Source organism: Salvia hispanica, chromosome 3 (genome assembly GCF_029641045.1).
Source record: "Salvia hispanica isolate PSC_SH4W2 chromosome 3, Shi_PSC_v1, whole genome shotgun sequence".
Classification (NCBI taxonomy): domain Eukaryota; kingdom Viridiplantae; phylum Streptophyta; class Magnoliopsida; order Lamiales; family Lamiaceae; genus Salvia; species Salvia hispanica.
In genome coordinates, this window is record NC_142694.1 from 37,113,301 (window position 1) to 37,130,373 (window position 17,073).

Below are 17,073 nucleotides of genomic sequence, written 5' to 3' on the forward strand. Positions count from 1 at the left end.
TTCAAAGATCAAGTAAAATTAAGCAAGAACTCCCAACTAGAAAGCCGAAGATAAAGCATGCATCCGTCAATTACATTGATTTAAAACACATTTGGCAAAGAATATACCCCACAAACATGCTTCATGCATAGAAACTCATTCAAACTCAAACAACCCCCCCAAACTTGAATGCTTCATTGTCCTCAATGCAAGCAAAGAAGAACATAAAAAGTAAAGGGATAGAAGACTCCCCCAAACTTGGCATGAAATCCGTAGCATATGGGTGGGAGGGTGGGTGTATCTTCAATTTGTAGGTGTGCTCTCTCATAAGCTCCAATATGCTCCTACAAAACAAAACATAAAGAAACACTCAATTCAAAATAAATGCTAGAGGAAAGAATTGAGCAAACAAAACCTCCAACATATGAAAATAAAAATAAAGAAAAATAAATAAAAACTTGGGTTGCCTCCCAATCAGCGCCTTTGTTTATAGTCATTGGCTCGACTCTCTTCATCCTTGGGTCTACACTTGTGAATCTTGTAGTGCGACCGCCTCCTTTTCTTCCTTCAACAGGTCACCGCCTAAATAAACCTTCAACCTCTGACCATTCACCTTCCATACATCATTGGACTTAGGATCACGAATATCCACTGCACCATAAGGATACACTTTGTGCACAACAAACGGACCCCACCATCTTAACTTGAGTTTTCCCGGGAAAAGCTTCAACCGAGAATTGTACAATAGGACCAACTGTCCTTCATGGAATCGACGAGGTTTGATGGCTGCATCATGAATCTTCTTTGCTCGCTCCTTGTAGAGATCAACACTCTCATAAGCATTCAACCTAAACTCATCCATGATATTCAACTCAAGCATCCTTTTGTTAGTTGCCGAATCATAGTCTAAATTCAGCATTTGCAAGGCCCAAAACGCCTTATGCTCAAGCTCAACCGGCAAATGACATGCCTTTCCAAACACCATCTTGTAAGGGGAAGTTCCAATAGGAGTTTTATAAGCCGTTCGATATGCCCACAAGGCATCATCTAGCTTTTGAGACCAATCTTTTCGCGACGGCTTCACCGCCTTATCAAGAACTCTTTTAATCTCACGATTGGAGACTTCTACTTGGCCACTTGTTTGGGGATGATAAGGGGTAGCAACTTTATGTTGAACACCATATTTTCCAAGGAGGTTTGCAAACAACTTATTGCAAAGATGAGTACCTCCATCACTAATGATAGCTCGAGGTGTTCCAAAACAGTTGAAAATATGAGACTTGATGAATCTCAATACCACTTTAGCATCATTGGTAGGCAATGCCTTAGCCTCTACCCACTTAGAAATGTAGTCCACCGCAACTAAGATATATTGCTTCCCATTAGACTTAGAAAAAGGCCCCATGAAATCTTATCCCCAAACATCAAAGAGCTCCACCTCATGGATATTGTTCATCGGCATTTCATTCCTCCAAGAGATATTCCCGGTTCTTTGGCAACTGTCACATCTCTCTACATAGGCTTTAGCATCCTTGAAGATAGATGGCCAAAAGAATCCGGATTGGAGCACTTTAAATGTAGTTCTACGTCCTCCAAAGTGGCCTCCATATTCTGAATCATGACATGCAAATAAAATCTGAAGGTGTTTATGTTCTCCCACACACCTTCGAATCACTGCATCACTACCAAGACGGAATAGAAAAGGGTCTTCCCAAACATACATGCGAGTGTCACTCAAAAACTTCTTCTTTTGGTTAGAAGACAATCCTTCTGGCATCAAACCCGTAACAAGGTAGTTTGCCAAATCAGCAAACCATGGCACATATGTTTCTCGAGCACTCACTTGAAACACATGCTCATCGGGAAATTTCTCATTGATTTTTTTCCTTTTCTCATCTTCTGTCTCCTCCACACCATCAAGTCTAGAGAGATGATCAGCAACCAAGTTCTCGGATCCTTTCTTATCTTTAATTTCAACATCAAATTCTTGCAAAAGGAGGATCCATCTCACCAATCGTGGCTTTGCATCTTTCTTGCTCATCAAATACTTAATAGCCGAATGGTCCGTGAATACTACCACCTTCGTACCTAATAAATAAGCACGAAACTTCTCAAAAGCAAAGATGACAGCTAGCATTTCCTTCTCAGTTGTAGTGTAATTCAATTGAGCCTCATTGAGTACTTTGCTAGCATAGTAGACGGCATGTAGGACCTTCTCTCTTCTTTGACCTAGAACGGCCCCCACGGCATAGTCTGAAGCATCACACATCAACTCAAATGGCTTCGACCAATCAGGTGTGATAATAATAGGAGCTTCAACTAACTTTTTCTTGAGAATCTCAAATGCCTCATGGCATTTATCATCAAAAACAAACTTGGCATCCTTTTCAAGTAAGTTGCAAAGTGGCTTTGCAATCTTTGAAAAATCTTTTATGAATCTTCGGTAGAATCCCCCATGACCAAGGAAACTACGGATGCCCTTCACATTCGTTGGAGGAGGTAACTTGGTAATCACATCAATCTTAGCCTTATCCATCTCCAATCCCAATTCCGACACCTTGTGTCCCAAAACAATACCTTCATTCACCATAAATTGGCATTTCTCCCAATTAAGCACTAGGTTCGACTCTTCACATCTTTGTAGCACACGACCCAAGTTGTGTAAACAACAGTCAAAAGATGAGCCAAACACGGAGAAATCATCCATGAAGATCTCCATAATGTCCTCATTCATATCGGAGAATATTGCCATCATACAACGTTGAAATGTAGACGGGGCATTGCACAAACCAAATGGCATCCGGTGGAAGGCATAAGTGCCAATAGGGCAAGTGAATGTCGTCTTTTCTTGATCTTCAGGGGCAATTGCAATCTGATTATACCTCGAATATCCATCCAAGAAACAGTAATGAGAATAACCAGCAATCCTATCAAGCAACTGATCCAAAAATGGCAACGGAAAATGATCTTTTCTTATCGCCTTATTCAATCTTCTGTAGTCCATACAAACTCTCCATGAGTTCACCAATCGAGTTGCTAAGACTTTATTCTTTTCATTGACTGTCACGGTTATTCCTCCTTTCTTGGGTACACATTGCACCGGGCTAACCCACTCACTATCGGATATAGGATAAATCATCCCAAATTTCAACAATTTCTTCACTTCTTTTTCCACCATTTCTTGCATAAGTGGGTTCAACCTTCTTTGTCTCTCTCTTACCGGCTTAGCTTCATCTTCAACCAAGATTTTATGCATGCATATTGCCGGGCTAATTCCTTTGATATCGGCTATAGACCATCCTAGAGCTTGCTTGTGCAACTTAAGTAGCTCTATTAACTTGGATTCTTCTTCATTATTCAACTCAGCCGATACCACAACCGGTAAAGTTTCATCATCACCAAGGAAGACATATTTCAAATTTTTCGGGAGGGGCTTCAATTCTAGCTTTGGTGGTACTTCAACTGAAGGTTTCACATCTGCCACAAAAGTATCCATCACACATTCATTTTCCCGATTTGGTTGATCGACTTGATAATCTTCTGTTTCATCAAAATTTACTTTGATTGTCGAACCAAAATCTCTCTCCAAGCTCCCTTTCTCATATACACTTCTTTCAATTCTTGATGAGCAACACATCTTGTCAAATATGCATTTATCGAGGACATCAACTCTAAAACACGCATTGGCATCACTAGGGTGCTTCATTGCCTTGTCTACATTAATGGTCACTTGCTCACCATTAATTCTGAATGTGACAGAGTTGTCTTTTGCTCCAAGCAACACATCTCCAGTGGCAAGAAATGGTCTACCAAAAAGAATTGGTACCTCTTTGTCCTCGGGCATATCCAAGACTATAAAGTCAACAGGGATGATGAATTTGTCGACTTTGACCAAGACATCCTCTACTATTCCACTAGGCTTCACTATCGAGTGATCGGCCAATTGTAGAGCAATGTCTATAGGCTCCATCCTATCCTCTAGTCCAATGGCACGTGCAGTTTTAATGCCATAAGTGAGATCCCCGAGATCCAATAAGCATTTTGTGAAGATTGTATTGCCGATCTCACAAGGAATCACACAACTTCCGGGGTCCCTCTTCTTCATTGGCATCATTCCTGAAATCAATTGTGAGCAATTCATGCTCAAAGCAACTATCCCCTCATCTTGTAGTTTCTCCTTGTTTGCCATCATATCCTTGAAAAACTTGGAGAACTTGGAAAAATTAGTGAAGAGGTCCACTAATGACACATCCACATTCACTTTTCGGATTACATTTATCATCCACTCAAAACTTTTCTCTTTTGGGACTCTTTTCTTCCTCTTGGGTGGATATGGTGGAGGAGGAATATAATCTGGGAAGTTAAACTTGCTCTTAGGATCTTGTGCCGGACTTGTCGTCATCTTTCTCTTTGATTCCATCTCTACTATCTTCTTTCCTTTCTCTTCTGCTGAAAACTTTCCACTAGAATCGGATTCTCCACCATGTTCCTTGCTGCCGGATGCAGCCTGTTCTTGACCATGTTGGGCCCCATGCACCAACTCGGGACTTCCCTTACATGCCTCGTCCGCCCCTGCGTGCGAGGAATGCAAGCCTAACATCTCATCCGCCCCTGCGTGTAAGATGCCGGAAGTACCTTGGCCGTCCATTAATGGTGTCGAACCCAACTCACGACCACTTCTCAATGTAACTACCTTGCAATGTTCGTTACCTTTGGGATTGAGCACAGTATCACTCGGAATAGTTGCAGGAATTCTTGTATGAGATGCTGTAGCAAGCTGCCCAATTTGAGTCTCAAGAGTCCTCATAGTAGCCTCGAGCTGTCCAAACTTCTCCACAGTTTTATCTCTGAAATTCTCATTCTCCTTTTGAATTTTAGTCATAAAAGAGAAAATCTGTCCCAATTGATCTTCTTGTGATAACTTCTTCTCAAAACCCGGAGGTTGGGTATTGCTTCTCCATTGATTTCCTGCAGTGTTGCTAGAACTGACTTGATTCCAGTTTCCTTGTTGAGGCCTCCAGTTTTGTTGATTCCCATACTGATTACCTTGATTGAAACCTTGACGGTTACCAATATAATTTACTTCCTCCACTGGCGCTCCTTGCAAACTAGGACATTGATCTGTATAATGGCCTCCTTGGCACACTCCACATTTCATCACAGGCGCAGCTTGAGGTTGGGGAGTCAATTGCAAGGATTTGACAGCTTTCATCATTGAAGATATTTGAGTACTAAAATCAGCCATTTGAGCCTCTATAGCTGATACTCTTTTCGACTCCTTAGTTGCACCAAATGTATCTCCTGCGCCCCCCTTTCTTGGATTATGCCAGTTCCTTTGATTGTTAGCCGATCTCTAAAATAGTGCTCTCACCTCATCATGTCAAATCGTCCAAGTTCCCACTTGAACCTGCAATAACCAAACCTGTGCCTTCATGATTAAGTCCCTTGTAGAACTTCAAAAGATCATGCCCCGGAGCTAGACCATGACTTGGGCATTTCCTTAGCAAGTCTGTAAATCTCTTCCATGCTTCGGCAAATGACTCATCATACTTTTGCCGGAATGAAGTGATCTCCTCTCTCAACTTCTCGATCTTCATTGGAGAGTTGTACTCCAAGAGAAACTTCGACTTCAATTCCTCAAATGTTGCAATGTTGTAGCCCGGTAATGAGTCATACCATTCCCTTGCTTTCTCTCTCAATGAGAAAGGGAATAAAGCTCTCTTGATCCGGTGATGCTCCACATTTGGCGGTCGATGAGAATTTGTCAACTCATAGAAGGCATTCAAATGGCTCATTGGATCTTCTTCATCTCGTCCATGAAAAAGATTTCCACCATTCACCAAACTAATGTAGTGAGGTGGGATGTTGACATTATCATGTGCATAGGCAAACTCCCCCGGGTGATCAACTCCCGATCTGAGGGTGTCGCCAAACCTTCCCGTGGGTGGTGGAGCATTATTGTCGTCTTCAGCCATAGACTCAACTTCTGAATCACTACTACTACCCTCAAGATTTGTCTCGAATAGAGGATTTTCTCTCACTGGACTCTGATAGTCCTGATGTGTACCAATCACAGCTGAATTCTGTCTCCTTCTATGATATATCAATAACCCAAATTGCGGTGTACCCTTAGATTTGGTTTGCATCCACTGATTTTCGTTTTTCTGTTTTCGATTTTCTAGAACACCTACACAACAGAAAATAAACCAAACACAACATAAATATACTAATCCTACCGAAAGCGATACATCTCGACAACTTCGGGGTTAGTCTTAAAAAAAATCCTAATCACTAAACTAAAATTTAGAAAGATATCACCTAATATAAACACTCCTTCGTCTTCAAGTCCAGACGTGGTTGATGATTATCACCCCCAAGAACACGAAGCAAGTACCTACAAAATTTTTTTAAAAAAAAAAGATCAAATAAAATAAAACAAAAAATAAAACTACTAAGTATTAAACAACCTATTGCCTCCCCGGCAACGGCGCCAAAACTTGATATGTATTTTAGAGTATCTGATTCAGTTCACACAAGATATCAAGTTTAATTAATTAACTCTAATAATACTACGATACTGCAAGATTACAGCGTCGTTAGTAGTATTTCAAGTGTCGATCCACAGGGAGGTAGAAGATTGTTTAAAACTTAAAAACTTAAAAAGATGTAGCATAAAGATTTGATTTTTTTTGTTTTGAAAGATGTTGAGAAAATAAAGCTACAAGTTAACTAAAGAAAGACTATTCAAATGAGAAAATACGCCACTCCAAGTTGCTCACTAAGCTTGTATTGTTCTACACCTATACAACGAAACATATGAAGGGATTAAAACATCAACCTAATCACATACACTGAACATGTACACGATGAGTAGTTCACAATTAGCTGAACACATAACCTATGAACCAATCTTCGATGTCTATAAACTCCTGTGGAAGCGCTGGAGAAATAAACATCTACTATAATCACCTACTTAATCCACTATCAAATTATCCTCTGAACAATTCTAATTCAATAGCATATCAACAAAAAAACATTCCTAAACTATGTTAAAGAGACAATAGCAAAGGAAAGAACAACACTACATTATTAGCCAAAAACATAGTGTATAAACATTGAGCACATTGTTGGTAACAAACACATGAGTTCAAAAGTGTAGAAACATCCATACAAAGCCTAGATTACAACTTGGAGCAACATAGAGAGTTTAGCCTAAAAACATGGTGGAATTTGCAATAAAAACCATAGGAATCATGCTCTCGATGAGTGGAATTGGATTGTGGAGACGGATCGTCGGAATGTTGGCCGGAATTTCTTCCTTCTCTTCTTCCTCCTCTCTTTCTCTCTTTTCCTCTCCCTTTTTTCGTCCAAGAATGTCTGACCCCCCTCTCAAAACCGCCTCCAAACTATATGAAAACTGAATTTGGAGGTTAATTCGTCTTCGTACCCGGCCGGGTGCATTATTGGGCATTAAATTCAATTTTTAGGGCTTTCTGGAATTTTCGTGTTCTGAACATCGTACCCGGCCGGGTGTAATTATTGGGCATAAAATTCACCCGGCCGGGTGCCTCATTTTGAGAGCTTTCTGGACTTACGACGCAGACTGGGCAGTCTGTCAACTTGGGCAATCTGTCAACTTGGGCAATCTGTCAACTTGGGCATTTTGCACGACTTTTTCAATGACATCCAAGCTTCATTCCACGTTTCGTTTCACCAATAATTCCTCTTCCTACACTATAAAATATACTTTTGCAAGCATCAAACTATATAAATCATGTAGAACTATGGGAATAAAAATGTACAATTTGATTCGCATCACATCCCATAGGATATATGGGATAATTCTATATTTTAGCTTTTAGCCCATGGGATAGTCCAAAACTTGAATGTTTAATCAGAGAAATGATATGTTGCGCGCTGTGCAAGAGTGTGTGAGGGACTTTCGCCAGTAATTTAATTGCTATTTTTTAATATTTCTCTTAATATTTTATCCCTATTTCCTTCGACGCAACACGTCTATCATCAGTTCTCTCTCTTCTTTGCCATTGCAAATGAAACTTTTACTTTTGCAGAAGGTTTCATTCTCTCTCTTCGTCATTCTCTGTCTTTCATATGTAATTTTTCACATCAAATTTCTTCAATTGCATGAGCTTTTCCAGATTGATACTTTTCATAATTTAATGAATGATAAATCAGTTTATGTGGAATTGGGTTTTGCACACGATATTTTTTGCCAAATGAGTTTCTGCAAATTTTGACTTAAAATTTGTGAAACCAAAGAGCTTTTCTAGATCTATTTCATTTATTCAAAAGGGGATTTTAATTCTGAGAAGTAGTTCCGAAACATCAATGGTTAAGGCATATGAGTTTTCTTTGAAAGCATTTGCAGATAAGAGAGGGAAATTGGGAAAGTGGATGGGAAAGATTATGATGAAATCTTGCAGGGAGATTAGCGAAAAAAATTGTTTGATTGCTGAAATTTGAGAAACCTGGGCTGCAAGGATTAAAATATCATAACCAAAAGAGAGGAGCGGAAGAGAATATTAAGATAAATACTTAAAATGAGAGAAAAAATTGATGACGATGATGATAAGGAAATGCCACATCATCAAGTGCGTACAGGCGCGGCATATCATTCCTCTGTTTAATCATATGTACAAAAATTTATAATTTATAACCAGATAAAATTGAAAGTGCTAGTCAAGAAGGCTGACGCACTGACCCGATTGAGGCAAGACCATGAAGAAATGACTGGATCCAGTTTAGGAAAAGTAGTCATAAAGGGCGGGTTGAGCCACAGACGAATACGAGGTACAGCCATACAAGGGTCAGCAATATTCACAACAAGACAATACCACCAAGTAGCTGAGCATAGTTACCGTAGCTGATGAAACTGAAAACTAGCACTCTATCTTCACTAATGTATGAGTTCACAGAAATTCAAATACTTCTAACATATCATGACTCTACAATTTTCACTTGCATAGTATAGTAAAAATAACTGCATTATTAGCTTCAGTTTCTGAATAACACAAATTATGTGAAATCATGAATCTATTTAATCATGTTAGGAATATATATATATATATATCCAACCTGTGGCTGTCACTTGAGAGAAAAAAATTCCAAGTTGTCCCTGCATAGCCGTTGAGACTCCACATTTGCAGAAGTCTTACAGAAACCCTAGCCCGTCTGTATTTAGATCGTCATCTGCCACCATCGGGCAATTTCCAATTTCATGCCCATATTGCCCGCAGCAAGGGACTGTACATCGCCTTTTCTTCCTGTACATGTCTATTTCATCTCTAGTTCTTCTGTCTTTCAACTTGGCGAATGCTAAACATACGTGGGGATTTGTGCTGAAACTTTGAGCGATGGCATCGGAATCTTCGACATCTGGGAGAATGAAAGAGCCAGAAGGGCTGGCATATGCTACACCGTTACTATCATCTGCTGCAGCAGAAGGGAAGTTTTTGATGCGGGCCAAAACTGAAGCAATGTGATCGCAGGCAACGCTAAGGCGTTCTTCACTCTCCATAGACTCTGTAATTAGAGACGAAATCATTGATTGCAGCAACTGCACCTTCCCTGAAGATGTTGGTGCAGGTTTTGAAAACAGGGAGTCACGCCAACGCAAAGGTAGGTACTGATCGGGAATCTGGAAGCAATTATTGGTCGATAGGACACGGAGGATATGCCTGCAGAGGATGCCTGAGAACTCAAAATGACAACAGCTGCATGTGATGAACTCGTCTTGTGGGACCCATAAGACTTTGTACCCACCATCAACTCCCGTATGGTGCCTCACAATGAAATAACTATCATCTACCAGCACTGTTGCGTATTGCGGTGCCAACACTAGTTCTTCTTGTAGTTTGCCGAAGGCATATGGTGTGAGCACAGTAGCAGCATGCGATTCAATTGGTGCTCCTGTCTTGAGGGATGTTTTTGGGACCTTTTGTAACACCTTTGGTTTTGCCCCTCGATCTCTAGCATCTAAGAGTGAGGCCACCTGTGAGAGAGAAAAATGTCAGAATCTTATTCCCATGAAAGATACAGAGGATGAATAAAAGATGTTGCTACCTGTTCTACAAAATCATTAAGCATAGATTGTGCACTAAGAAGCCGTTGGATATAGGAATTAATCATCTCCGACTGAAATGTATTTGACATTCCCGCAAAGAAATATGATCTCAGGAATGGCAGTGCCCAATACGTACGAAGAGCATACAAGCTGACAATATGCTTGTTCCCTTGTAAGCCATATATGTCAACCATCTCCCTCCATCCAATTTCAAACTCTTCAACATTGTGCAGATTATAAAGGCGATGAAATTCAGCTTTCCAGCTATCATAGTGAGACCCCAGTGTGACAGAAAACCAATCAGAAAACTTTGATATAATATGCCAAATCGAGAAGGCATGTTTCGTCCCTGGCATTTCCATAGCAAGTGCTTCTTTTAGACACGTTTTCTGATCAGTCAAAATTGTTTCTGGAGCTTTTCCATTCATGAAATCCAAGAATGTCTGCCAACCACAACCAAACGAGCGACGATAAGAAGGATTGAACTAATTTTAAAACTCCCCATAACTTTTGTATCTATGTTAACTAGCACTGGTAAAATCTTATTCTTTTTCACTCAGGTAATGTATCCAACTCGTTTCCCTGGATTTTAAGATCCAGAAGTAAACATTAGTCAGTGTTTTAATAAAACATTCCATTAGGATAACAGAAGATATAGTCGAGTTTCTTTCAATTACAAGTAAAATTAGCAAACCAAGTGAATTTAAGCGCAGGAACAATCTATGATATATATGCCCAAACAAAACCAACGATACAGTTGATTACCTTCAATCCCCATGAGAACGAGTGCAAGTTCTCATCTCGAATGAGAGAGCAACCAAAGAAGCAATAACTGCCATGACTGTCCACTCCAATCCAAACACAAAAAAGCATATCATAAGCATCCAAACGATGAGTTGTATCAAATACTACAACATCTCCAAAAGTCTCGTACAGTCTGATAGATGAAGCATAGGACCACGCAATGTGCTCCAACCTGTTATTAGAATCTATCCGGTAGTTGTATTTGAAGTTTGGATCTCTATCTTTCTTCTCCTTACACATTTTGAGAAGGTCAATTGGATCATGATCCCGTTCCACATTTCTAAATGACTGGAGCAAATTTCTGATATCAACCTCAGAGAATGGCAAACAACCTAGCTTAATGCCTTTCTCTAGCTCCATCAACCTCAACATTTGCCTAACAGACATCCCAGCTTTAGCATACATACAAATACGGCTCTTGTCATCAGGAGTCATTGTACAATATGCTGGAAGCAGCTGCACCTCGTTGAACTTCAACAATTCATGATTGTGGACATTGCTAATACCAGTGACCCTCCATTCAGGGACATCGAAATCAGCCCTTTTAACAATCCTCATATAAGCTTGACAACCACAGCGCGTCGACTTCCTATTCCTTTGTATTTTCCCATCCGCTGTAGGCTTAAGCTGCGGATAACCACCACGATGGCAGGTAAAGTCCCTTCGCGTGATTCCTCTACCCACGCCATCTTTCCCGCGAGTGCGGTGGCGCCTAATTGAAAAGCCACATTGCTTAGCAAAGCTACAATAGAATTCATAGGCAGCATCCTGTGATACAAATCTCTGTCCGATGAAAGGCATGAGGTTCACCGACGTTTGTCGCGACAAGATAGTGTCTTCGGGCATTTCCTCTATAGTGCCATTGTCATCTCGAGATGACTCTGACCCATTCTCAGATGCTTCATTCAGTATATCAGTTTCCTCAGTCATCTTAAGCACCACGGTTAGAACAACATCCACATATGGTGACTGCACATAAAATAGCCCAAATATCAGAGGTGATACATAACCCTAGCTTCCTTCAAACATACTAATTCTTAAAAGAATTCCGAATAATATCAAGAATTGCATTTTGTGGAATAATCACAATCACAATGTATCGTCAGTCAAATCATTCATGAATTAGTTTACCAGCTAAAATCTCCGGATCAGCAAAACCCTAGAACTTCCAAACGGTTTTCCCCAAATCGCCTCGCAAATATTTTTATAACGCAGTATGACTTGAGCAACTGAAAATTCAGTAGAAATTAATGTTAAACAGCATCAAAGTAGTCGGAATGAGAGCCAGCTCCAAAAACTAAAAAAATATCACCAACTAAATGTATAGCATAGAATAGGACGATATAAGCAAAATTGAGATGAATAAACGCACCGTAACTGTGAAAACTGCCTTAGCATTGAAAATTTAAGAAAGATTTAGGCGAAATCGGTAGGGCGGCGAAGATCGGCAGACGGAGAACGCTGGAGGAGAAGATAGTTGTCAGTTGTCACTTCTCAGTGGCGCAGGTGAGCTATCATGCGCCGAGTGGTGGGAGGGTGTTATCGTGCGCATGAGTGCCAAATATCAGCCGTCCGATTGAAGATTGACGTCAGGTGGGGTGCATGATATCCAACGGTGGTTATTCAGCGAGGATGACGACGCCGTATACTTTCATTGTCAGAGTTGACTAATAAATTTTTGCGGGCCTCCAAATTTATAAATCATTAGGACTTATTTTAAGATAGAGAGAAAAGGTCAATTATTAAATTCTACTATAGTGCTACTCCAAGTAGTAATAGTTTTGTTAATTTCGGTTTATTTAATATTTTTTAAAATAGAATAATATTATTATGTGTTAAAAATTATTAATAATTAAATCACGATTAAATTCTCTTAAAATAAAAATATTAAATTATAAAGTTTTAGCCGCTAAAATTGATAATGTAACAGATACTTATAATTTTTTTTCCTTTTTCGGTACTTAAAAATATAATTGATATTTTTCTCAAAAACTATGCTATATGTAATAAAGAATAAAGGTAGATAAAGATGTGAAATTGAGAGGCAAATATGATTAAAACTTGGTAATTAAATAGAGGAAAATGAAGGATTCATTTAAACATGCTCAAATTTTATGATTTACTCTATCTGGCAAGTATTATCTAATGATATTGTTTTCCTTTTTCACTATTTTTTCTATAGACCTTTCAGTTATCACATCAATATCAATTTCATCAAAATTAAAAATATGAGAAGATTGTAATTTTTCAAATTTATTTAATTTACCATTTCATTTAGAAAAGTTCAAAATTAGTTATAATTTAGCCACACTCATGATTTGAAAACAATGTTTTTTTCGGTATTGAAAAATTTACAATAAATTTGATTGCTGTATACAACCAATTCCATCGTAAATGCCACTCCTAAAACGCTTGTAAAAAATTGAAATTTCATACGTTCTAGAATAATTTAAAATCGTTTAAATAATAAAAAAAGTCAATGTAAATGTGTAATTTGTTATATTAATAAAGGTGTAAAATTGAGAGGCAAAGATGATTCAAACTTGGTAACTAAATAGAGGAAAATGAAGGATTAATTTAAACACGCTCAAATTTTATGATTTACTCTATTTGGCAAGCATTATCTAAGGATATCGTTTTTCCTTTTTCACTATTTTTTCCATATAGACCTTTCAGTTAACACATCCATATTGATTTCATCAAAATTAAAAATATGAGAAGATTGTAATTTTTCAAACTTTTGTAATTTACCATTTCATTTAAAAAAGTTCAAAATTAGTCATAATTTAGCCATACTCATGATTGCTGTATACAACCAATTTCATCGTAAATGCCGCGCCTAAAACACTTGTAAAAAATTGAAATTTCACACGTTCTAGAATAATCTAAGACCGTTTAAATAATCAAAAAGTCAATGAAAATATGTAATTTTGTTATATTAATGACAATTTGCTTGATGACAGTATAAGATTCGATATTTCTAGCTTTTTTTTAAAAAATAATGTTATTTTAAATATCGACATATACACATAAATTAGGTTGAAATATCATACGCAATTTCATCGTAAATACCGTGCCTAAATACTTGTAAAAATTTGAAATTTCGAAAAGTCAATGTAAATATCTAATTTTGTTATATCAATGAAAATTTACCTTAGATGAAATATGATTCGATATTGATATGAAAAAGGAGATAGATATGAATTTTGCAAAAGAAATTGGAATGCGATTTCTACATTAAAAAGTAAAAAAAAAAAAAAAAAAAAAGGAATCTTGTACGACGCACTCCATCCGTCCGTTGCAAAGCAACGCATCTGAACCGTTGATGCAGTCACACACAAAATTATAAAGTGGAGTATATCGCCAAATAAATTCTCCGCCTAAAGCAAAGAAGTAAAGCACATAAATCACAGAGAAGAAAAAAGAAGAGGAGAGTGAAACATGTCGACTCAAGAGGACGACAAGAAGCCCGGTAGTGGTGATCAATCCGGCCACATCAATCTCAAAGTCAAGGGCCAGGTTTATCTCTTCCATCTGATTTCGATTATATCTCTCTATTTGGTGTGGATTTTTATGATTTTGATTTGGTTTATTTGTCTAGGTTTTAACTCCACTCCACTCCACTCCACTTTTTTTTTTTTTTTTTTTTTGATACTTGAGGTTTCGGTGTTTAGATTATGTTTTACCTTTTGGTTGTGATTTTGAACACATTTATAACTACGATTAGGGGTGATGAGGGCGAATTTTGGTTGTAAAAGTCTATGTTTTTGTTCTTGTGTATTTCTGGCTCAGATTTGTATAATACTACTAATGTATATGCCTGCCATATGTTGTCTTCCTGAATGGATTTGTAACTTGCAAGTGTAGAAGGGAACTGTTTTTGATTGCATATATCAAACAAAGGCTAACTTGAGAAGATAAATAGTTATGTGATTTTGAAATCAGATTGATTCTTGCAACTGTAAGCTATTTTTGAGATTATGTTTTTGTGAGTTTGAAATTTTGTTAACTTGAGAAGATAAGTAGTTATATGTAGGTGTTGTTTTGTTCTGTTGTTGTGGTAGTGAGGTCATTACTGAAATTAATAATCTTTGTGAGTTTGAAATTTTGTGTTACAGTGTTAGTTGTTTTCTCCTTTTCCTGGTTCGATACATGTTGTTGTCACTCAATTTAAGCATTTTTGATCCTTGGCTAGGATGGAAATGAGGTCTTTTTTAGAATCAAAAGAAGCACCCAGCTAAAGAAACTTATGAATGCTTATTGTGATCGTCAATCCGTCGAGTTCAGCTCCATTGCCTTCCTGTTTGATGGACGTCGCCTCAGGGTAGAGCAGACTCCTGATGAGGTCTTTGTTTCTTGACTCAATTCTCCTTTTGATTTTTTCTTTCTGATTTTTCCTTAAGCTTTCATGTTGTTTGTGGGGTCTGATTTGAGTCATTGTGTCTGTGCAGTTGGAGATGGAGGATGGTGATGAGATTGATGCCATGCTACACCAGACTGGGGGTGCATTTGCTTAGATATATATGTTGCTTGGATATGTCATATGAAACAACTTGAATTTTAAATCACTTGAGGCTTTATTTGGAAGTACCTATGTTTACTTTTCCTGTTAGTTATTCAGTATGACTTGCTAGATTGAGTTTGATTTAGTGAAATATGTTATCTCTGCCTTCTTTTTCCCTTTTAATCTCTGCTCATGATCATGGAATTTAGCTTCTATCTTCATACTGTTTTAGAGGTAGTTATTGTTGTGAGCACTAGTACTAGAATTATGGGGTTGATATTTTGTTATTTGTGAGTCTGGATTCCTTTGTTAGTTAGATATTCATTACTCAAATAGGAGTACTGTAGATATGACATTCATATAGCAATATTGGCATTTTACATATAGCAGAAGACTGCTACTGCAAAATAACACCTCATTTCGAAGCAATGTCGATGAGGTTTATTTGATGAAGCTAGGTTACATCATTGATTCGTAGTTTTGATTGTTGTAAACATGGTTTTTAATCAGTTTGTGCTAAAAGCATCGTCTCGATTTTGATAATTGCTGGAGTTAGCTAAGTAAAGCCCATAATTCATGAATAAAGGGTGAATGATAATGCTCCCTTTTAGTAGGGAGTTGATAAGTTTTGAAAAGTAGTTTTATGAAAGTGCAGTAACTTCTGCTCATTGAGAATTGAGGTTGAGCTGCAGTAGTCTGCATTCACTTGTCTTGAAACAGTTTTAGTGTACGAAATCTATGTGATATTGTTGGGTAGTGTATGAACCTGAGAAAATGATCAGTTGGCATATGAATCAGTTCACAGTTGAATTGATATATTCATTTTTATTTTTAAATTTAAATTATTCACAAAGTTGTTATTTTGTGTATAAAAATCATATTGAACTTATATTTGGAGTTGGGCCTGTGAAGTATTTGAAGACTATACTTAAAAAGTTGATTAATGGTTTCATTTTATAGTTGTACAATATATGATATTTTATTTTTATTTTCTAATGTGGAATGCAAGTCTTTGTTTTATAGAAATAGTCTAAAATTTCTTGTCTTATTTTTTTGGACGTGGAATGCAAGTCTTTCGTTATGTATGTATCTATTAACTTTGACTAATTTATATACAATAGACTCATAATTTTCCATACTACGCATAAACATTAAAATATTAATATTTTGCAAGTTTTACATTTCTAATTTTTGTCAACATAATTATTCATTATGCATTTCTGAAAGTAAGATAATAGCTTTTCATGTTTCAAAAGATTATGGATATCATAATTTGAAAACTTGAAAATGATGGTTCTGAATTCTGATTATCTTTGTGGAGTATTATTTGTGATGGAAATATTAGTAAAAATTTGCATATAGCTGTTGTATGATAGTGCTATTGTTTGGTGGAGTAGTTAATTATTATGGCTTTGTTTGCTAAATTAAGCTTTGCGAGTTTATTATCTATATGGGTCGTGCTAGGTCCTAGGCCCAAAAGGGCTGTCGCTGATATTCAGGTTTTGCTGGGTTACTTTAACCTACCTAATTGGTGAATTAATTTAAACATCTATAAATATATAAAATGGGAGTTTTAGAGATATTTACTATTATAAATATTATAATAAAATAAAATAAAATAAAGACTTCATAATTATAAATTATACTTAGTAATTATATGTAACTTTTATGTAGTTGGTTTAGTGGAGCACATGGAATCTTC

General features: G+C 37.4%; 2 protein-coding genes, 1 non-coding gene and 1 pseudogene across 4 annotated transcripts; 2 read left to right on the forward strand and 2 right to left on the reverse strand.

The window, feature by feature from the left end:
* Positions 1 to 502: 502 nt before the first annotated feature.
* On the reverse strand, positions 503 to 6,125 carry LOC148930654 (uncharacterized; annotated as a pseudogene).
* LOC125217171 (small nucleolar RNA R71) lies at positions 5,458 to 5,564 on the forward strand. Its single transcript, XR_007175591.1, has one exon. It is a non-coding gene; the product is annotated as a small nucleolar RNA R71 (small nucleolar RNA).
* A 922-nt stretch (positions 6,126 to 7,047) lies between the features above and the next one.
* On the reverse strand, positions 7,048 to 12,399 carry LOC125214354 (protein FAR1-RELATED SEQUENCE 11-like). Of its 2 annotated transcripts, XR_016137196.1 has the most exons (6): positions 12,240 to 12,399; positions 11,999 to 12,096; positions 10,829 to 11,836; positions 10,063 to 10,506; positions 8,702 to 9,991; positions 7,048 to 8,619 (listed from the first exon to the last, which is right to left on the reverse strand). XR_016137196.1 is itself a non-coding variant. In XM_048115352.2 (5 exons), exons 3-5 carry the CDS (start codon positions 11,795 to 11,797, stop codon positions 9,152 to 9,154), a joined length of 2,253 nt encoding a protein of 750 aa, XP_047971309.2. In that variant the 5' UTR covers positions 11,798 to 11,836; positions 11,999 to 12,096; positions 12,240 to 12,399; the 3' UTR covers positions 7,048 to 9,151. The 2 variants fall into 2 exon arrangements, 1 of the variants encoding a protein (XP_047971309.2); XM_048115352.2 differs by having other exon boundaries at positions 7,048 to 9,991.
* Positions 12,400 to 14,229: 1,830 nt separating this feature from the next.
* On the forward strand, positions 14,230 to 15,554 carry LOC125211298 (small ubiquitin-related modifier 2-like). The gene is made up of 3 exons (XM_048111030.2): positions 14,230 to 14,386; positions 15,063 to 15,212; positions 15,319 to 15,554. Exons 1-3 carry the CDS (start codon positions 14,309 to 14,311, stop codon positions 15,382 to 15,384), a joined length of 294 nt encoding a protein of 97 aa, XP_047966987.1. The 5' UTR covers positions 14,230 to 14,308; the 3' UTR covers positions 15,385 to 15,554.
* Positions 15,555 to 17,073: the final 1,519 nt, after the last annotated feature.

Bases quoted from the DNA above. Each gene is read 5' to 3' on its own strand.
- LOC125214354 (XM_048115352.2), bottom strand. From the start codon at position 11,797: ATGACTGAGGAAACTGATATACTGAATGAAGCATCTGAGAATGGGTCA. The intron at 10,507-10,828 runs GTAATCAACTGT...TGTGGTTGGCAG, and splicing joins CGTTCTCATGGGGATTGAAG to ACATTCTTGGATTTCATGAA. The intron at 9,992-10,062 runs GTAGCAACATCT...TCTCTCTCACAG, and splicing joins TTAATGATTTTGTAGAACAG to GTGGCCTCACTCTTAGATGC.
- LOC125211298 (XM_048111030.2), top strand. From the start codon at position 14,309: ATGTCGACTCAAGAGGACGACAAGAAGCCCGGTAGTGGTGATCAATCC. The intron at 14,387-15,062 runs GTTTATCTCTTC...ATCCTTGGCTAG, and splicing joins ATCTCAAAGTCAAGGGCCAG to GATGGAAATGAGGTCTTTTT. The intron at 15,213-15,318 runs GTCTTTGTTTCT...GTGTCTGTGCAG, and splicing joins TAGAGCAGACTCCTGATGAG to TTGGAGATGGAGGATGGTGA.